The sequence below is a fragment of the Triplophysa rosa genome, linkage group LG8, assembly GCF_024868665.1.
Source record: "Triplophysa rosa linkage group LG8, Trosa_1v2, whole genome shotgun sequence".
Lineage (NCBI taxonomy): Eukaryota > Metazoa > Chordata > Actinopteri > Cypriniformes > Nemacheilidae > Triplophysa > Triplophysa rosa.
In genome coordinates, this window is record NC_079897.1 from 27,158,722 (window position 1) to 27,181,712 (window position 22,991).

Genomic DNA, 22,991 nt, shown 5'->3' on the forward strand with positions numbered 1-22,991 from the left:
AAAAAGCGTCGGAGGAAGAGGGGGAAGCGTGCTGGAGTTGCAGTTTGGCTGAGATCTTCTGCTGGCTTGTTGCTCAGCGGGCCTGGGATGACACAGGGCTTACACCACCATGGTCGTCTGCCGGACTCATAGTACCGATGGCTTCGACCTGTTGGCCCGGGCCATGTTCCTCCGCGCCACCTCCTTCGGCATGTTCATCGTGGTGGAGTAAACACCTCCAACCTTCGGCCGATTCAGAAACATACGCAACCAGAGGTACTGCCATTCCATGTTGCTTTGATTAACGCGCGCTCTCTGATAAACAAGACTTTTATACTAAATTACTTTTTTACGTCGCACGCTGTGGATACACTATGTATTACTGAAACTTGGATTAAACCAGGCAAAGTCCTTTTACTGAATTGGTGCCTCAGGGCTGTAGCTTTTTTAATTCCCCCCGGCTATCGGGCCGCGGTGGGGGCTTGGCTACTGTGTTTAAAAACTCATATCTCTGTCGCAGTCTACCAACTGGGACTCGTAGCTGTTTTGAAGTTTTACTTTTCCAACTTACTCTTGTCAACCCTGTGGTCTTTGCTATCATACATCGACCTCCGATTGTGAACAAGGACTTTTTAAATTAATTCGCCCAATTCTTGAGTGAAATTGTCATCAGTTACGATAGGATTCTAATACTGGGGGATTTTAATATTCATGTGTGCTGCGATTTCAAACCTTTATCTAAAGACTTTCATAGTTTACTTGAATCATTTGATTTCATACAATGGGTATCCGGACCCACTCATACCCAGGGTCATACGCTGGACTTGATTTTATCTTGCGGCGTGTCGGTAGGGGATATAAAAATCGAGGACGCCGGCATATCGGACCATCTGCCTATATTATTCACGATGTCTCTTGATGAAAATGCTCCAAGTCAATCATCTTTGTCACGCTGGATTCATGCATTTACGGACAGCTCAAGCGAAGTATTCTCTTCGAATTATGAACCATTGGATGCAACTCAAGCTATGGACATTCTCACTGGTCACCTGGATGTTAGCCAGCTTCTTGGTACATTTAACACTAACTGCTCTAATGTCTTAAATTCTATTGCACCTTTAAAATAGAAAAAAACATAAGCATAACATAATACCTTGGCATACTGAAACCACTCGTTCCCTAAGACAGGCTTGTAGAAGGGCGGAGCGCAAGTGGAAAAAACATAAGCTACAAGTATTTTATGAAATCCTACAGGATTCTCTCTTTGCTTTTCCGCGTGCGGCTAAGGTTGCAAAGAGTAGATATTTCTCCGAGTTAATTACACAAAACAACAATAAGCCAAATATTTTATTTTCCACTATTAAGTCTGCACTTCATCCAGTTGTCACCATCGTTGCTGATGCATCGGTCTCGTTGTGTTCGCCCACAACTCTAGGCAGTTGATATGCCAACGCAAGCGGGGGCCCGTCCACCGCCCCGACACTGCGTGACCGTTGCACACGGCACCCCAACCCTGCAGGGAGGCATCCGTCGTCACCACAACGTGCTTTGACACCTGCCCTAGGGGGACTCCTGTCCGCAAAAAGATCATGGAAGACCAGGGGTTCAGGGTGCGTCGGCAGACAGGCGTGATGACCATACGCCTGCTGCCGGTGTGCCACTCTCTCCAAGGAACCCGACTCTGCAGCCAGTGTTGGAGCGGTCACATGTGCATCAACCCGAGGGGGACCACCCCCGCCAAGGATGCCATGTATCCCAGGAGCCTCTGAAATTGTTTCAGGGGGACCGTTGACTGCCTGAGAACCTTCAGGCAGGTCAACACTGACTGGGCGTGCTCTGTAGTCAGTCGCTCTGTCATGGAGACCGAGTCGAGTTCCATACCGAGAAAGAGGATGCTCTGCACGGGGGAGAGCTTGCTCTTTTCCCAGTTGACCTGTAGCCCCAACCGATCTAGGTGCCGGAGCTCCAGGTCCCTGTGTGTACACAACAGATCTCGCGAGTGTGCCAAGATGAGCCAGTCGTCGAGATAGTTCAGTACCCGCACACCTCTTTCCCTGAGGGGAAGGAGGGCGGCTTCCATGATCTTCGTGAAGACACGTGGAGACAGGGACAGACCGAAGGGGAGGGCCCTGTACTGATATGCCCGCCCCTCGAAAGCGAACCGTAGGAACGGCTGATGTCGAGGGAGGATCGAGACATGAAAGTACGTGTCCTTCAGGTCGATTGCCATGAACCAGTCCTGACATCTGACAGACGTCAGGATGCATAGAGAAAAAGAGAAAAATAGAACGCAGTTGAAAAGCGGGGGTTTCATTATAAACTGCAGTCTCGTTGACGAGGCTCTCTGCCCCCAATGGTGGACATCAGGCCGGCCGCTTGCTTTAGAGTCGTCGGGGTTGGGTTGGGGTTTTCCCAGCCGCGGCGGGAGACGTTCTTCCCCAGGGTTTAGCAGAGGGTGGGTTACTCTGCCGTGGAGGGGGTTTGTTGGGTCTCTCCTCTATGATGCGGGTTTCGACCACCGTGACGGGGGGTTAGGCAAACGCGCAGTGGGCAACTGACGCGGAGCTCTTTCTGGGGAGGCACAACTTGAAAGCCTCGTCCTCTTTCTTTTTGTGTCGCACCGTTGCTGCATCAAAGCCACAGCGGGACCGAAAGAGGCCTGGCCAGGCTCGACCGGAGCGCCCGCAGCGCCTCTTCTCCTGTCAGGGAGTCCCGACAGGTTCAGCAAAGACAGCTCCCCCACCACAGAAAACGCCATGGAGGCCCGCAAGTTGGACAGCCTGACGAGCATTGCGGAGGACGAGGTGTTGACCTCGTCTTTAAGCGCTCCATGGCGCTTAAAGAATTTAAAGTTTTACTTAATTAATATTGCATATAGGAATTTATTATCTGTTATATTTGACCTGTGCTTCTCTCTCCTTTATCCTAAATGTGTGCTCTCACTGAGCGTGTGTGTGTGTGCGTACTTGTCTGTGTACGTACGTGTGTGTGTGTGTGTGTGTTGTGTGTGTGTGCGTGCGCATCCGTGTTGTGTGTGTCTCTGTGTCTGTGTGTGTTGGTGCGTGTGCGTGTTGTGTGTGTGGAGTGTTTTGTGTGTGGGTGTGTCTGTCTTCTGTGTTTTCAACCTTTTCTTGTTTTTGCAGGTACAACTTTGATTGTTTTGCTTGTAGTCAATGTGTCTCATGTGCAGCTGCTTTGTAACAATGAAAATTGTAAAAGCGCTATATAAATAAAGTTGAGTTGAGTTGAGTTGAGTTGACCGTAAGGATCTCCTTCCACAAGGTTGGCGAGGGGGATCCTTTGTCCAGCTGCTGCCCCAAATCCTCCAAAATTTCCACCTGGTAAGCGGAAAGCAGGGATGAAACATTGAGAGCCCTGACAGCCAAGGCCGAGGATTTATAAGCGGCCTGATGAACAGAGGCAGAATAACGGTCCATTTTGCCCGGCAAGACTGGCTTCGGAGGGGCGAGCAGCCCGCCCTGGACAGGGTTGAGATGCCTGGCGATCGGCGGCTCGACAGCGGGGGGATCACCCAAGCCGAGAGCCGCCATGTCTTTCACCTCCAGACCCGCGAGACCGTGTTTGAGGTTCAGCGGTTTACTCCAGAAGTGCCTCACGTGCTTCGCACACGCTGGCAGGATGGGGAAGAGTTGTTTCCTCGGGCCGGGCGGGGGACCCAGCACTTTCCCATCATACACATCCCTCTCCTGGTCGGTGGCGCTCTGCGGAGCCGGCCACGGAATGTTAAGGCGAGCGGCCTCTGGTTCGCACACGTCCACGAGGATGGACTGGGGTAAGGCTGCGGGGGGGTTAGCCTGGGGAAAACCAGAGAGTGGGATGGCATCCTCTGAGACCCCAAGAAGGCCCGCATCGTCTTCATCGCCGGAACCAGCTGGTACATCGGCGAACGGGAGGTTGCCCGCGAAGATATCCTCTTCGGGGAACGCAGGATTAGGCAGGTCAGCCCAATGAAGTGACATCGCGCCCCGGGAGGCCCCCGGAGGCACGTCACCGTCACCGTGTCCCCCATCCGAGTCAGAAAGGCTGAGCTCGATACACTGGGTAGCGGCAACTTTGAGTCGACGCCGCAGGAGCTTTTTCGGCAGCACAAGGCAATGGCTGCAATGCTCTGAGTTCTCCAAAGCCTCTTCTGCATGCTTGAGGCCCAAGCAGACCACGCAGAACTCGTGAGAGTCCTTAGCTGCGATGAGAGCCCCGCACGCGGCCGGGCAGGCCCGTGATGAGCTGGTCCTGGGAGCAGTGGCAGATTTAGAGAGCGACATGTCGGCGACAAACTCGTTAATATCCGTGGCGGGCAGCCGTGGAAAGTAAAGGGGGAGCAGGTGAAAAAAGCACGAGCGTGGGCAGCTCAGGATGCGTAGAAAAAACACAGCTAACCTGGCTGAATAGACAACTGTCACGTCTAGCGGAGGCTGATCAGACGATATGTCCTCCTGAAGACACACAGTGAGCAGCGAAAATCCAACCGAATTGTGTTAAAGCAGAGATCGCGAGAAGCGAATGACAACTGAGGAACAGCAGTGCAAGCAGACCTTATATGCGCTCAGGTAAGGGCGTGGGGCTACTCTACCCACCTCTGGACACCAGTAATTAATGAGGTGATTTTAATGAGGTGTTAATGATCAGTCTAAATGCTGTAAACATATAAGTGCTGTAGAGACCTTCTTATAATAATTCTTATAATAATAAAAATAATTATCATTAATAATTATAACAATTATTGATTATTAAATCTCAGTGAATCTCATGTGTGGTCATTTGTGATTTCGTTACGGAGATAAAGGATGGGATCGGGGGTTTTACATAATATTTTGTTATTTTTCTATGGCATCTGATAGCGGTTGGACCCGGAAACGGTGTATGTTCATTATGGTGTGTGACGTCAGGCTTAACAAGCAGATTGGATGGCAGGCTTATTAATATACGAATCAGCATTCATGAGGTGCTCGCATTAGGCTTGTTCGACTTGATGCGGCGCCGCAAGATCCGACAGGCAGATGACATCAAAGTACCGCGAGAGCCATTCGAAAAACCATAAAATGTTTGGTTTCGTATCTCTCTCGATGTCATCCGCCTGTCGGATCTTGCGGCGCCGCATCAAGTCGAACAAGCCTATTGACTATTTATGGGTAAAAATGGGCGTGTACAGGGCGGGATATGAGGCTGATTCACGTACGCACACTTGCAGGTGATCTGTGATTTATAAAGCCAATATTGCATAGAGGTGGGCACACGCACGGTTTTATAAATCTGAATATTTTTTGGCGTATGCTATTTTTGGTTTTCGGGCGCACGTACACTTTTAGGAAGGATCCTACACACAGTTTTATAAATGAGACCCCTGGGGCCTCATTTATAACCGTTGCGTACGCACAAAACATGCCCTGAAAGAGGCGTACGCCACTTCCCACGCAAAAGATGGGATTTATAAAAACAAACTTGACGGAAAAATGTGCGCACCTGCACGCCTGCACCTGCACCTGCACATTCTGGAGACGGAGCAGTTTGGCGACACCGATGGTGAGTTAGTGAACTCAAGTTAGATTACAGAAAGTAAGTGTGATAAAAACGACTATAAGCATTAATGCTTCACACACATCTAATTTTACCTTAAATATCATTTTCACGAAGATTAAATCTGCAGAGTTATTTGCGCTTGTATTGGGTGATACTTGTTTCATGCAGCTCTTGTCAAATCAAACTCAAATCTTAAATAAAAATTTAATCTAAATATTTAATCAGCGCTGTCTCACCATCACACTATGAGCGCATGAGGAGGAGATGATCCGACTGCATAGAATATAGGACAGCATCAAATAACACAGTGTAAATAAATACTAAATATATTTTCCTTACTGTGCATAATCATCGAATGTCTAAGTCTGGAAATACAGCCATTAAACTCTCGCACAATCGTTTCTCTAAATGTCCTCGTTATCGGTTCTAACTAAGTTCATAAGAAAACCGGAATGAAGAAACATTCGTCTTTAACAATTATGTCTTCAAATTTTATCTCAGGTGAAGGACACCACTAATTAATGATGTGGTTTTAATGAGGTGTTAATGACCAGTCTAAATGCTGTAAACATTCAAATGCTAGAGAGACCTTCTTTGGCTTTAATATAATTATAATAATAATATTTTGTTATTTTTCTATGGCATCTGATAGCGGTTGAACCCGGAAACGGTATACGTCCATAATGGTGCTGGTCTGGCTTAACAAGCGGATTGGATGGCAGGCTTATCAATATACGAATAAGTATTCATGAGGTGCATTGCATTGACTATTTATGGGTAAAAATGGGCGTGTACAGGGCGGGATATGAGGCTGATTTACGTATGCACACTTGCAGGCCATCTGTGATTTATAAAGGGAAAATTGCGTGCAGGTGTGCGTGGCCAAGGTTTTATAAATCTAAATTTTTGTTTGCGTACGCCCTTTTCAGCATTCTGGCGTACGTTCACTTTTAGGAAGGTTTCTACGCAGTTTTATAAATGAGACCCCAGGTGAGTGTGAGCGTGGAAGTGGGGTGGAGCCTCGCGTTTCTGTGACAGTAATCAATCGATGAACTTTAAAATACTAGTCAACTGAGCAAGAAACTTATTGACTTATAAATTTATGCAACATTGTTGTCAAAGTTACACAGGCAGAAGTTAGACTTGACGGCCGCAATAGCACCCTAAAAAGGTTTCTGTGCTCTATAGTTTGTTTGTCAGGTATTATTTCAAGTAAACTTCTATTAGAGTTGACTAAAAGTGCAGCATGTTGTTAGAAAGGGTGGAAAACACATAACCAAAATTGCAGTACAATACAAGCAATTACTCCTTTCAGAAGCAGGCTGGCGAATGGCGCCTCATTCACAATCACATGAAAAAGAGAGCGCTTCATTGTCGTCTGTTCTTGCGGCGAGGTATTTTATTCCAACATTATCTTCAGTTGGGTGGAGAAGGCTTTTATTTTTTTCTAAAGGAGCAAATGAAAATCAATGGTGAAAATGTTTCGCTGGACTCTTTGTGTGTTCCATCTCCAAACAATTACCAAGAAGCTCAACTTTGGAGTCATATCTCCCGCTAGCCCATTACAGGCCAGTCGGGTTCATGCAGAAACTTCAAGACAGCCATCATGAATTGATCGTTTCTCTCTGCTGGAGAAGAAATGAAGACTGTTGATCAATGAAGTCAAGTAAGTGCAAGCTGCCGGTGTCTCAGCCGTTACAAAGAGAGCCGTGAGGTTAGCCAGTTATTTAGATGGACATCATCTAACACACCAGTTATCATGCTTCAGTCACCTGCACCGATGAGTTGATGGCTTTGAGATGATGATTACATTGTAATTTCACTGGATAAAAGGAACGATGGTTAATCTACTGTACATGTAATGACTTGAGAGCGTTTGATGTTTTCTGTAAACATACTGTACGATCCACCTTATTTTCTGGAATGGAGTGACCGGTTTGTTTTCTGACATTTCTGCAATTGTTTCAACGAAAGAAGGTTTGGATCAATACAACAATTGAATTGAATCGTTTATGGTGGTCGGACATTTAGTTGAGAGTTTTTAGTGCAAATATCTCTGGTGTGACATTTGGTTAAACCAAAACAAGTCAGTTTAATGGTGAGTTAAAACTGCATGTCTTTTTGATCTTGATACTAAATGTTTTCTGTCTCTCTGGCAATAATGATTTGTGAGCTGTTATTAAAGTCATACTTCACTCAAAAATGAAAATTCTGTCATCATTTCCTCACCTTCGAGTTGGTCCAACACCCATTGACTCCCATAGTAGGAAAAATCACTTGATCATTATTTTTGTTCTGTTGAACCCAAAAGAAGATATTTTGAATTTATACAGTTCTGGGGCACTTTTGACTCATTGCTTTGTTCCCACTATGGGAGTCAATGGGGGGCGAGATCTGTTTGGTTACAAGCATTCTTCCAAATATCTTTCTCCTTGTTCCTCAGAACAAAGACACTTATACACATTTGGAACAACTGGAAGGCGAGTAATGATGACAGAATTTTCATTGTTGGGTGAAGTATCCCTTTAACACCACAAACAAACCGCTGTGCTGTAGGTATGAATGATCCTTGCCTCTACATAAGGGTTTGGCTGTGGTTGAACACAAATATGACGGAGCATATGTAGTGTCTGCTCTGATGGGGTAACACGTCACGTTCACTGAGGAAAGAAATGAAGTCCTAGAACAGGTTTAAATGATGATAATGGCATATTTCTCCTTGCGTCCCTCCCCTGAACATCAGTGTGCCAGAGTCACTGATCAGATTCATTGATCACATGCATTCATCTCTCAGACCCAGCTCTTCCACACAGGGTTTTGTTTGCCAAAGCAATGTACATTCTGTATTTCTGAAAGTGGCAGTCAATGAATCTTGATAATGTGCGAGCTTTGGGCACATAACTCACATTGATAGCCCTTATATTGTGCCAGGCCGTTATAAATCTGCTCTGGAGACATGAGCATGCATTGACAGTGGATACAGTCCGAGATAGAATAACATTACACACATACCTCTGTCACGCGATATCAGTAATATTAAACATTACTGTAAGCATTCAAATAACAGTATACCATGATGGGTTAATATTGTTATATAACCTGTAAAAGCTTACAGACAAAAGTGAATAGAAAACAAGTAGAAGCATGATGTCGTTCTTATCTGAGCTGTTTCTTTTAGACCTCCACTAAAAAATAAATCAGACATTTCTACCACAGCAACATTCTCAAGGAACCTTTGTTATACTATCCATGACCAAGTGAAAAAACATAGTTGAAGTTGTATTTTTATCATATGTGACATCACATTTGTTCGCTTATCTTTTACTGCAACTCATCACTATACAAAATTAAAAATAGTAAGTGAAGATTGAACTTTATTCAATCTAAAAAAAGAAACACAGTTGCAGTGTGTAAATCAGTGGCTGTATTTCTACATTTCTGTAACTCTAGAGGGTTAAAACACGTGCTAGTTTTGTTGTCCTCCTTTCTGTAGCATCATTTTTTTTCATTGGTTTTGTGTCTTGTAAATACTTAAATATATTTTTGCTTCATATTATTAATAATATTACCATCATCACAATATTACTTTTTCCCATCCCTGTTTTCCTCTTTTGTGGATAATAAATACATTTCCATTGCTTGTATTCACCCAGATTGTTGTGTCTTTCCATCCATCCATTCATCCATCCATCCATCCATCTATCAACATGCACGCACGCACGCACGCACGCACAGGGATTACTCTTTAAATGTTGAATCCCTAACCACAGAGAATGCCTGGGAATTTGTGTAAAATCTTTTAGAGTTAAGATCTACAACCTTGTGATACATTTAAAACAATCAAACGTTAAAACTTCATGTACTTGGATGTAATTTTTGATGAATGTTAAATTAAGAGTCAAGTAAAGGTGTTGATCCAAAGCACATATCATTTGTGAAAAATATATGAACTCACACATTTCCAAGACTGAATGTGAGTTATGCTGTAAACAGATGTTTAGCTCTATACTAGTGTGTCTGTTTTCGAAATGCACATTCATCTTTCTCTGGGATGTTGTTTGTCCAACAGAGGGCCAGGTTAATGCGGTCTGGACTATAACAGGTGAATAATCTTGCAAAAGACTATTATAGAGGTGCGTCATGTCATTCATGTCACGGGTGAGATTAAACACACTTGAGAGCAGTCTGCGGTGAGTGTTTCTTCATGATTCACCTTCAGCACGCCACTGACGGCAGCACATAAAACATGAGGAATGGAGGGACAGATAAGCACAATGAGCAGTTATGTGGGCCTAATGTACTCACTGACACAGATCAAGCGGCACAAATAAAGACACTAAGTGCTGTTCTCTGACAACGGCTTCTTTCCTTGTAGCCATGTATCCTTCTCCATCATTTTAATGGTTTGCAGTATTTCTTCATTCCACGAGGCAGTCAGCTGGAGTTAATCTTTGTCTCTGAGAAAGGCCGATTGGTTTTTAGCTGGGTTTTAAGGACGCTGTTGCCCGTCCAATGCCTTGTTATGAACATTCATAGCACAAAGACAAACAAGGGCTTTCTCCTGACCATCCCACACCTGTTGGCTTTTATTTCTGAACCACCCAAATGATGCTCTTTGAAAATATTCTGCCCTTCACTGCAAGTAAATCAACCTTATTTTATGCCTAGAAAATAAAGTGGATTTCATGAATAATCCCATTTCAAGAAAAGAAACCATTGTAAATGGTTAAATAAATGATTATTGCTCCAGCTTGTGTGTTTAACAGTGAATTTGTATTCTCCATAAATGATAACTAATGTGATGTTTGCAGATTAACCTGTTTCTGTTTATCATTGTTATTTATTTATTAACAGAGCTACATTGCTCATTTGATTCATTTTCCTTTCTTTTTTATTTTAGTCAGATTCATTTGTCACCCTAATGGTGTTTTATGTTTATACGGTTTAATCGTGCTCTGTTATAATTGCTTTTTTTGTTCATTAGGCAACTCAAATGACATTTAGATAGACTGGGTGAAGTCGGGCCAAATAGTATGTCTCAATTTTAGTTAGGATGGTAATAGATATTGAATAGGTAATCTTCCAGATGGATCATTTGTGTGATAATTCAGGAGCCTCAGGTGCACAGGGAGGATGATATCACTCCTAAACGCTTCGTGCAAGTTAGAACACCAGCCATTTAATCCAGGCTTTAGAAAACTCCATCAAATGAAGTTCAGGAGGCATTTCTCTAACCCCGTGCCTTTTTAAACTACCCCTGTAGCTGCGAATATTCCTTTGACATGCCATACAGATCTTTAGACTCACAGTAAATGTGTGTACAGTAAATTCATGTTACGTGATGCCGTCTTCATGCTGTAATTACCGAGTAATTAGGTAAACAACTACTTTGTATTACTAATGAACAATGAATACTTAGCTTTTCATTCATTTGATGCAGTTCACTTTTGAAAATGGTAAGACAATGGAAACATGTTCTGATCAAGCTCAGGCACACTCACCTTTTTTAGTGAAACCAACTGCTTTATGCCACAGAATTCATCAGATACATTGCCCACCTACCAAAATCATGTTTTGTTTGAAATGTTGTTTTAAATCATTGTGGTGTTAAAGGATAAAACTAGCTAATACTATGTCCACGTGCAAGATTTCATTCATTGTATAAAAAGCATAAAAGTCGTTTAAAACAACAGAGAAAATGCTTCTGTTTTCATTCTTTGTAAATGATTAGAATGATACATTTCAGTAAAAGGTTGAGCTGGGAGATGTACTGCAGAATATGTGTTAGTATGTGGCACTTTTATTGAAATGACAGCAACACTTGAGAAGGCATAAGAACCCAGCACACAGCATCTTGTGTGCTTGGAGGGAAATCGGACCGTTTGCGCGAAGCAGTTAACACGGGTAACGTGACAAATTTGCTTAACTTTGACATGGAATGTGCAGGATCGTAATTCCATGAATTCTCAAACTCACAAAACACAAAACCGTCCGTTTCTGTACGCGTGTTCGAAATAATGCACGAATCCCAGATTGTTTTAATGTGGTCTCACACATTGGGGACGCGCAGATGAAGCGAACGATGTGGTGTGCGTTCGGTGCGCGTGTGACGGACGCGTGATTCACGCGGCGTGAAGTGTCGGTGACGCGGGGCTCCGGGCCGGTTGTTGCGGCATCAGCATCAGCTGCGGTAGGAGGCGATACAGAGGAGGTACGGGGGGATACGGGGACTCCTGTAGGTTGATTTCAGCAGCTCCGCACTCGCAGGTGGAGACGCGCACCGATCCGGAGCTTCATCTGACCCGAGCGCGCGCACACGCGCACTCACTCCCCGAAACGAATAAATGAAATAATGACTACAGGAACGCGTGTTGAAAGCAACTACACTGAGAGCAAATGCGTCGCAGTCAGTCCAGTCCTCATATGACTCCCAGCCCGTTAAGATTTGATGAGCAGTTTTTGGAGAGCTCTCTGGATTGATCCCAGTGCGTTTCAGTCATGAAGAACAGGAGGGAATATGTGTAATACTGGAGCGCGATTTTAGTGTCTCTCTTCTGGATTCACAGCTCTGTCGGGATGCCGCATGTCATACGGATAGGTAAGAGAGTCGTGTACACTGAGCAATAGACACTGAGTTGCACTGCTTTTTATTTCTTTATTTAGACTCGTTTAGATTGAATTTCTCCGCGCCGAAAGGGATGCCCAAATGTTTCTCTGCGGTCTGCTTGAGTTGCGCGTCCGTCAGCGTGCCGTGCGTCTTAGGGACACATTTTCCCATCCGTTTTATAAACTCGTGCTTTCGGCCGGTCACGCGCAGTAAAATGTTGAGCTCTATCAGAGCAGTGGTAGAGTGCGTATTTAGAGTAAAAGTTCGCAGTTTGAACAGGTGATCCAGTGAACATCGTGCCGAAACTCGCCTGGAAACCTCAGCTTTTCGCACAGTTTAGTCAGCTTTCGTGGCAATACAGTACAAAAATGGAGAGCTTTTTCTCTGTCTTAAGAGGATAAAACGTCTGGTGCTGCTTGGAGACAGGAGCCCAATAGCCTAAAGGTCAATAGAGTTTTGTGTGAACGCAGATGACTTTTGACAAGTGGTTCGATGCCATGCGGAAAAAATGACCTTTTAAGACATTAACATGTCCAAGCACAGCCACCCACTTTCCCACCAAGAAAGTGTCATTTTACTAACACAAGTTTAACAAGTTTCATATATGCCTATGACTGGTTGTGCTTTTATTTCTTATAGAATTCACCCTGCACAGATACACATGCGTATATTATATTTGTCACAATGTTACAAGGGTTGATTCCATATGTTCTGCTACTCCTCCCACAGCGGCTGGGATTGATGACTGTAGCTTTGACTTCAATGACATTGTGCTGAAGGTTTGTGATTTTTGACAGCCCGGATCTACGTTTTTGTTGCGGCGGTGCAAACGGCAATGTTTTCTTAACAGTTGCTTTAATATTTCCACGGCACGGTTGAACCAAACAGAATGTGACAGGTCTTGTTTTTGAATTGACACAACTGAGCCAAATCGGCTTTCAGATGTATTCTTGTTGTATTATCTCTCTCTCTTTCTCAAACAGACATGCATACATATTTTGCACGTAAAAAACATATATCGTGTGTTTGTAGACCATTGCGCATTAAATGCTTTTGTGGTACCGCGTAGATGTGACATGTGCAATATGCGTGGTGCCTGTATGAATCACTCATGCTTATTTGTTTTTACCTTGTTTTCATTCAGTGTAAAATGTATGCAACAAAACAACAAAAGACAGCATGCACGATGCTGTGTGAAAAGGCATTGGAGTCCACCTGTGCCCACCAGAGGGCGTACGGTCTTGTTAGCGTTCTGCTCCACACATCGTAAGCGCCATAGCATGGAAATTCATTAGAGAGGCTTGTGTCCAAAAACTGAGAGAGGGCATGCTCGGGACGAGACGGAGAGTTAGGTGCTGCTATCTGTGTCCGTTCGCTTAAGTGTTACACCATCGACATGCTTTGTGTAATGGTGGGCATCCACTGTAGACATGCCGCCATCGATTTCACTGCTTTTACAACGCACTTCTCGGAGGCCAGATGGTCGATCAAACTCAAAAATGCGTAGGGAGAGAGAGCGTTTCTGCCGTCGTGCCAGTGTGTTATTAGCTGTCTCGCCCTCCTGCTATGAAACCAAAATGGGAACCGCTTTCAAAAGCACATTGCGGTGGCTCATTACAGGATTTGTTTCTAGTATGTTTGTGGTAGAGTTTTTGTCAAACTGTGTTGCTCGGTACTGATTAGTGACTGGTTTGATATCATCCTGTTGTGGTAGGCTGGGAAGGCTGGCTTCCAGGCAAAATATAACACCAGTCAATGAGAAGAATTACAAAAATCTCGTTTTTACTGTTTGGACTCTGCTGCCGGTTCAAAAACGCCCTTTGAGGTCAAACGCGGTGAGTTTTTAATCGCTCTGGATGCTGTCACTCAAATATTTCAGTATTGCCATTCAGATGTCACTGCACAATAGTGGGCATGTGTTGAGAAATCATAATATTTGACGAGAATATTTTTGTAATCCTGACATTTGCGTACGTCCTTTGACCTTCAGAGCGAATCATTTGAATAAGATGCCATGGTGATAGAAGTTACCTGTTTTTCCCCGTCTGACCCTTACAAATGCCTTTCACTGCAGTTAGGTTGATTACAAAATGAGCATTTTTGCTTAATTTGGTTATTGGCGATAAATGTGGAGTAGACTGGCACACACTCCAGAATGTGCTTAAATTCAGTGATTTTTAAGATAAACGGTGCGTTTAGCTCTGTGTCGTTTTCTCTTTAAGTATAGAATGAATTAAATAAATTGAAGGCCTTTAAATGAGAGAATCAGCGCCAGAGAAAGAGTTATTGAAAAATCAATGGCTTTATCTACCTAAGAGTTACAAGCGCTTCATTACGGTCAGTTAATCCATCTCACGCATGATTTTCTGCCACTTGGATCTTTCATCAAAATCACATATTCATGAATGCATATAATGTGATCAATATTAGCTTCTTTTACATCATTTCAGTTCAATTGATATTCTGATGATGTCCCCCCAAAAATCGGAGGAATCAGACATCCATTTCTAAAGGAGCTGACAACAACAACAACAACAAATGGTGTCCCTTCTGCGTAAAGGTGGGCTTCAGTTGCTGAGCGAAAATGATTTTTTTATTTTGCTGCCTGTTTTATCTTCGAGCTGTGGTGGGCGAGCTTGAACAGGATTCATCAGACTCGACGGGACGGGTCACACAAGGGTTCGGACCCAGCGCACCAGTGCTCTGATGTCTGCTACTGTAGCGGGGGTTCACACACACACACACACACACACACACACGCACATGCGCACGCGCACACGCACACGCACACACACACACACGCACACGCACACGCACACACACACAAGCACACACACACGCACAGCACACACACACACACACACACACACACATAGGAAATGACTCGTGTATCCCGCGCAGTTGGTACACACGCAGCTGTGTGATTTCACTGAAGCTGTTGTACACGCGCTTTCATTTCCCGAGTCAGCACGCTTACGGCCTGCCGATTAGCTTCAGTGCCATTAATGAGAGCGAGCAGATGTCGGTTTTGTTGAAATCAAATGCTCTGCACTCTCTTTTCTCAAATCACTGTCACTCTGTTATTCTGGAGCTACTTAAAGAAGCTTTGCGCATTAACTCAATATGTACACAAAGGATCGTAATGAAAAGGATGTAAATGGCGCACAGTGGTTACATGTTAATGCCGCAGAAAAAGACCCTAAAGCTTCAACGGAAAATCTATACATGAAGTTGAATTTGGAGAATTTGCGGGTATGACATTGTGAGGTGAGGTGTGAGTAGCTTGCACTGATTTCCAGTGGGTTTTCTCACAGCTCGCAACTTAAAAATCTGCTGGAAACAGACACCGTGAATATTTACATTGAATTCAAGATTTATTCACTTTACTTTCTAAATGCACATTGTTGGTTTTGTTGGACACTGTTGTAATGAAGGCTTTATTTCTTTTCTGGTTCATCTCATCGACTCCAAAAATAATCTTACACTGTAAAAAATGACATATATTACTTAAAAATATTTACTTAAAAAAATGATGGCAATAATATTACACAAAATATTTATAATTACTTTAAAGCTTATTTTTAACGCAATATTCCATGAATAAATCAAGTAAAATGACCTAAGTCATTTAAGCACATGTCACATAAAGGATACGAGTTAACGTCTTGATATTTTTTAACTTCAGTTTAACATTTATTGTGGTTTACAACATATATGATGTACAAGTAAACTGAGAGTACTGACATTAGCAGCATTACTGTTCACTGAGTGAAAACACACACATTATGAGCTCTCTCCCTTAACCTGAGCACAAGCACCGCTCTTCTGAACGATGATAACTGAAAAATACAAACACAATCTCTTCTAAATCTCAAAGACAACTGAGCAATAAACACTATCAAGTCTTTCATTTTATCGTAACGCACATAAAATAGCACTTTTTCACAAAAATGACTCTCCTTATGCTGTCGCATGCAAAGCATGCTGGGAACTCTAAATTCACTGCTCAGTTAGTGAAATTACCTAAAATAATCCATGCAGTCCCACCACAAAATAATGAAGTATACAAGTTTAAGTGGGTTGAACATGATACAATTAAGTTGAATTCACTCAATTATTTGTACATTTAGAATTCCGAGATTTTTCTATAATTTTAATTGAAGTTTTGGTTAAAAAAAAACAAGAACACAATTGTATTAAGTAAAATGTACTCAATAATTTCATGAAATATACTACGACACAGAATCATTTTTTACAGCATTATAATGTGTTTAGAATGCATTTTTTGGCTTGCGTTGGGATCAATGGATTATTTCAAAATGTGGTGATTTCCTAAACATCCATTTTCCCCACAGCTACAGTCAACCCACAGATAACTTATTCATTTCCGTAAGGCTGAGAAGTATTATTTTTTGTGTGTTATGATATTTCCATCTATTCATGATATTCATTATTCTTTGAAAAGAACCAATATCTTTAGGAGAAAGTTAGAAAACCTCTAAGTAGTGAGTGCCTGTGGCCATTTAATTTCTGAGGTCTTCAATGTAGCGTCCTGGATTAATATAACATGTCACATGTGGATTTGAAGCTGCACATTTGCGTAAATGCACACTTATACAGATGAGCAGCAGTGAATAGATGCAAAGAAAGATGTGACAGAGATTTAATTCACTGACTCGCAGGGTCTTCCCTTTCACCGCAAGACCTCTACTGTTCTCAGAACAGATGGTGTTTTCTACCACACTACAACGTGTACGCTCCACAGTGTCAGGTCTTACGGGAACATATGTTCTTTATAATAAATAATAAGATGACTAATCTAACACCGATGTAAACATATAACTCTCCTTTGAGAATAAGCAGTGGGCTAGAATCAAATAATGCGTCAGTACTCTAGAAGCCCGTCCACAGAACCGGTGTGCCGGTGTCCCTGGATGTGTGACCTTCCCAATATGACAGCTCGTAGAAAAATACATTGCTTGTCAATGCGGCGGTTTGCTGTGCGTCCGTCTCATCTTGCTTTCTGTTATTCAGTTGTTGTGTCGGGAGGTGCCACACCAGCAGGCAGAATCAAATTTCATGTTCCCCCATTTGTCTTTATTATGAGGCCCTGTCTAACTCATCTGATTCCCACTTGCTCCCGTCAACCGGCCTGTGCTGGGAAAGTCATATAGAATTAAAGCGTCCAATCGGGAAAAGTCTGCCGTCTTTTTCTTCACTGTCACATGGACGTTTGGATGTACGGTGGCCAGGATAACAGCAGAAGATGTTTCTCAGTCTCGTGTCTGGCGAGTGAATATCTGCTGCATGTCAGCGTTTGAGAAGCAGTGAAAAGAGAAAGCTGGAGCTTGAGAGACTCTTATTTAGTTTGTTAATTAGCTCAAACCTTTTGATCCCAATTTAAAAACCTGCCACGTCGCTGCGCTCGCCTCTTTTGTTCATTGCCCCAAGCAAAATAAAGGAGCCTTTTTCCCCCTCGCTTTTCAAATAGTGTGCCATTCAGCCCCGTAACCCTCCCCCCCTCCTGTTTGATGAGAGCTATTTATCCATCGGCAGACATGACCAGAGCCTGTAGAAAAACATGTCAGGTTAACACTCACCGTTGCAGTATTACTACGTTGACAGTCCAGTTCTGTTGGCATCACCAGACCTTTCATGACATGAAGGTGTAAAGGAAAAAAGGGTAGACATTTGGTCAAGATATGAAATTCTTTCATAGTTCAATATGAACAAAATTATATTTTCTAGCTCTTGCGCCTCACTCCATGTTATAAATGCTTTCAAAATGACTCCAAAGGATGTTAAAAGAAACACCTGAGAGAAAGCCAAAATTTAAGCACATAGGTTTCTTGAGCCATAAAAGCAGCTTTTGAGACACAAAATAAATTCCTCTGGGATGTGCTGTAACCTTCACAGTCTTTAGATGGCTGTATGTGCAGTCCCACAAAGGATTGCTCTCTGTTGTAATTCTGAAAAATAGCCAGCCAGCAGCTCTGGGAAACTGGCCACTCACGAGCTTCATTGGAGGAACGCTAACAGATACCTGGTGGTCAGGCTAAAGGACCTGGAACTTGTCTGGCGGTGTGCGTTCGCGTAATTGGCTTGTGTTGCAGCAGCGAGCTTGTGACGTGAGTTATTGTGCTCGTCAGTTCATTGGCACTTGAAGAGGTCTGTGGAGGTCAGCCACAACTTATCTGAATGAGAGCCGCCTTTGAATTGGCCTGCAGTAACGGCTCTTTTCTCCAGCATCTCCTTTGTCCCTTTGAGATTTTACAAGTGCTGTGGAAAATTTCTGGTTATGGAGGCCTCCACTCAGCCAAGAATGTAACTATTCAACTTCAACATGCCGCCACTCAACGGATTTTGCACCAAACCTATTCCTTTTATCATAAAGTGTCCTTTTGAAAGGTCTCCACAGGACAAAAACGAGGATCATATACTAGACTTGCTTTATGAACAACTGCCAATTAGTAACAGAGTTTTTCGATGGTGTAGGAGCGGAGGGGATAACCTCATATCGGTTGTTAAGCACAAAGCCAAGACACCCACTTGTCCCAGATCATCAGAAGGGGTGGCCGCTAGAGAACGAGACATCACAGTAATGGCAGTGGAGACTTAAAAATGAAACAAAACGGGGCTATCTGATGTCACACACTATAGCTGTACCGTTACATCTGATGTCATTGTAGAGCAAGTGCAACAGTGACGGACACACACTGAACAGTTGGAGTATTGTGTAGGTAGTGATGTTTGGTTAAGAACGTTATTGAATCTGGTTTTTCATATTGATCTTGCCTGAAGGACAAAATAATTGAAGATTAAAAGATCCAATAAAAGCAATTCTCTGCATGAAAGCAGTCCGTGTTAAATAATAACATTGAATACTGGATCATGTTAAAACAGATTAATTAGCTGATTTAATTTGCGCACCGTTCATTGATCGGCATCAAATGCGAACCTGAGATCATGAAATTTGCATGGATAAACACAGTTGTTAATCAACGGGTATTATCTCGCTATAGAAATCCAAAATAAATATTCATAGCATTAATATGAGATCTCAGCACTATTCTAGTTCCCACAGAAAAGGATTTCTCAAGGAGCCACTAACACAAACGCATTACTGGAGCGTAAGGCAACAGCTAGTATGGGAAATGTCAGGGGTGGTGTAGAGTCATTCAGGCAGACGATGAGAGCAGAGGTGAACTCTCGTCTGTAGAGCTCAAAGATTACCAATAAACATGAGCAAACAAGTGCTTTTGCATCCGCCCTTGACAATAATGCGACGTCTGGACTTTGAAAGGTACTGCATTAAGATTGGGCCACGCAGCAACAACGTTTTGTGATGTCTAAATTGATCCGTTTAAATGCCATGGACGGTGAAGGAAGAATTTCAGCTAAAACAACAACAACAAGCAACCTGTTTGTCATGCGAGCAAACCAAGCTTATAATGTTGTGAATATGATCATATTCAGCAAGGTTTCTCTGTTGTGATAGGACATATCACTAGTGGTAATTGATGCCACGGTTACCCACCAGGGTTTTTTGTTTTTTAAAGGAAAAGCAGATCTGTGTTTGTGTACGTTGACGTGTCCGTGTCCGTTTTCGTGCGCTAGCGCCCACGGTGCCTAAAGTCACTACGCACACATGAACACGATAAAGTTTCAGTGATAAATCATCTGTCACGTTTGACATTGGTTCACTCCAGGTTGTTGGTCTTAAAAAGGATGAATGAAACCCTGTGATTGAACAACATAAAACGAAGCAGTGATTGAAAGGAAAGAGGCACGTCTAGGCCAGGGGACAATCAGTGGGTCTTTGTGCCGTTTTCCCAGCCGGTAATGACATCTGGAACGCCTCGTGCATAGAAATCGGCATTAGCTCTCAGACAGAATCCGGTGTGGCTGCAACTCCGCGAAGATGACAGAATCCACACAGCGAGCGTCGGCAGGATGGGGCCTATTAGAGGCCGGGGCCGGTTTGAGCTGCTGACCGACTTGAAAAGACAGATTTGAGAAGATATTACCTCCAATTATGGGGCTTCCAGACCAGTGTGATCCAGTGGAAGTGGGAAAGCTGTGCCCTTTCATACTTTCGTTTTCCAAGAGACCCTTGCAGGCTTTCGTACCCCATTCCAACATCCCTAGATCTCCACATCCTCCTCCTCTCCTTTTCGCCCACCCCGTTCTGTGAAATTGAAAGTGTTTTTGTGAAGGACTCAACAGCAAAGTAGACCTCATCCTGTCAAATTGCAAATTCAATCCTATCCAGCATGTGCAAATGGTTCTAATCCCTACTGGGACACAATGGTCTGTTCGCTCCTCATTCAACCCCTGCCTCATCTGGCTGGATTATACTGTTTCTATTTGGGTAATGATTGCCAATTATGCTTCTTTATATAATAGACTTGATGTTGTTTGAGTGTGCCCTAGTTTATCCGAGCTTCAGCAACACAGATCCGGTCGATTTCTATAGGTTTTATTTTAGGATTATGAAAAAGATAGTGACCTCTTTAACCAGCCAATCCTGGAATCTGTGTCCTGCGTCGTCAGTTTCTCGCCCTGTCATTCCAAAGTACCTTCTCTGTGATTTCCAAGGAATCTGAGTGGCTTGATTGGTCTCAGCTAGTGGGAATAAAGGATGATTGCCTTCCGCAGGTCTTGATGGTGAGGCGCAGTGCTCTCTCCTCAGAAGGAACGCTCTCCTCTGGGGACTGATTGGCTTCTTGGCCCTCGCAGTGCCGGCTGACACGTTAGCTGTGTAGCACTGGCGCACCTGACAAACCTCTGGTGATTGGAAGTCTTTCTCTTCCCTGCTGGGCCTCAAGTATATCAATTCTCTTCTGCGAATTTGCCCCAGTTCCCAAATACTGCATCTGCGCTATATTATCAAAGAGTGATAGATGTTTCACCCAGTGGACTCCTGACAATATTTGGCAAGATGAAGAGATGAGTTGGTAATAGAATAACAGGATAGGAATGACCGCTCTGGGTTCACGCTGCTTCACGTACACGGCATGTGGACAGTCAGCCTTTTTCTTTCAGACTCCAGCTTTCGTTACGGTGCACATTTTGCTAATAATATACTTTAAGCAACCTCATCTCATCCATTCATGAATAAAACCAGTCCTTGATTATCAAGTCACTTTTATTTAACACCACGTGGGGGCTGAATTAGTGCGTACTGCTGTATTATACTTGTCAACAAAGTCAGCTGATGATATCTCAACGTTCAGCCCTGACAACAGTGATGTCAGAGCAGAGCATTGTGGGAATGTATGGCTGGAATAGATAAGTGCTAGCTGCTATCTGGCTGTCAGGTTTGGAGCGATGAATGACACGGAAACCAGTCTTTCTCAAAATGGTCCGTCCACAGAAAATGGAGGTGCAGTAATGACTTTTTTAGCAAGGCAATTTTAATAGAATATCTCTAATAGCATCCACAATCATTTCATTTAGAGGCGTGATTGAAAGTAAGAGAATGTGGAAATGAAAAGAAGAAAAAGCCATTTTCTCTTTTGTTAATCTATATGAATGGGCTGAGTGTTCTTTTTTTACCACATTATTTTCATGAGAGACTGCATTCACTAAAGTTTCATTTCATCCGCGTTTGGAATCTCAGACTATCCATCAAAACACTTTTAAGGCATCAGAGTTTATGGTTTTAAAAATCTAGTTAAAATATTTTTGGAAAGCAATTCCTTTCCAAGAAGCTAAGCCTTATCTTAATCGTAGGGACCTGTCACTAAACCATAGTGTGTTTTCTGTTTTCAACATATGTAGACATGTGCTTTGGCAAATTCCCCATTTAAATCAAACTAAATAGATTCATTGAGATCTCGAGTCTATATGAACATCTTGAGGACACAGTATTGGCTTTAACTTTATCCAGTGGTGTTGGTTTTATGCTAGCTACCGTTTGCTGTTCAGGGTCAAGTCAATGTGACCCTTTTATTACAATGCACCTTAAACTTTACATGGGGCGGTTTGCCGGACAGGTCATAAACCTAGTCTCAGATTAATTTAACTGTGTCTTTATTGAAAACATCAATCTTAAAATATATCAATGTGATTGCAGAATTTCAAGAAGCAGACCAGTAACGTATGTTTTAATTTTTTTTAAGTATGTTTGGCCTAGTCCTGACTTAATCTAATCTCTGTCCGGGAAGCCACCCCTATGTGGTATCCAGGTCTGTGGACCCCTTTTCAGTGTTAACAAAAAAAGAAGCAATTAGGGCCCTTACAATTATTAAATAAGCGTCTCATCGCAATTATTTGACATAGATTCAGTCATGCAGGTAACTGCAATTATTGTAGATCTTTGTAAACAAGGCTGATCTGCAGTATCTGGAGCATTCTACATCCACCATCCTTCATCTGGTTCATTCAAATGACAGTTCTCCATCAGCTGAGGTGTATCAGCTTTGACTTTTTTGTGTCGATGAGTTTTTTTGAAGTGATTCCAGACTTACTGCGTCTAGACAGCAAGACGACATCATCCTCATATGTTATGGTCAGTCTATAGTGACCACATCTGTTATTATATGTTAGTAGTTATTTTCACATTTTTAAAGGATATATTTTCATGGTTAAATAACAAAATTGTAATGAATCATTATATTTGTTCAAGCTTTAAAACAGACATTTAATTGCCATAACCGCAATTATTTCATAGACAATTATTCGTCAGCCAAATTTCAAAATCGTGACAGCCCTAAAAGCAATGTATTTTTTTCAAGCTCATACATTTCCATTTTATTTTCTGTGGATCTAACACAAACATGTACACCATACAAAGAATCTCAGTGTCTTTATAGAGATGCAATAAAAACAGTTTTTTAGAATAAAGAAACCTGAAAGTGGAATG

The 22,991-nt window shown here is 42.8% G+C and overlaps 1 protein-coding gene across 1 annotated transcript in view; it reads left to right on the plus strand.

Moving 5' to 3' along the window:
• The first annotated feature begins 11,405 nt into the window (after nucleotides 1-11,405).
• The window catches only part of grik3 (glutamate ionotropic receptor kainate type subunit 3), a 110,975-nt gene continuing 99,389 nt past the window's right edge, over nucleotides 11,406-22,991 (plus strand). Inside the window, exon 1 of the mRNA XM_057339242.1 lies at nucleotides 11,406-12,115. Within this exon, the coding sequence (XP_057195225.1) occupies nucleotides 12,094-12,115 (22 nt within the window). The 5' untranslated portion in view covers nucleotides 11,406-12,093. The remainder of the gene's footprint in view (nucleotides 12,116-22,991) is intronic.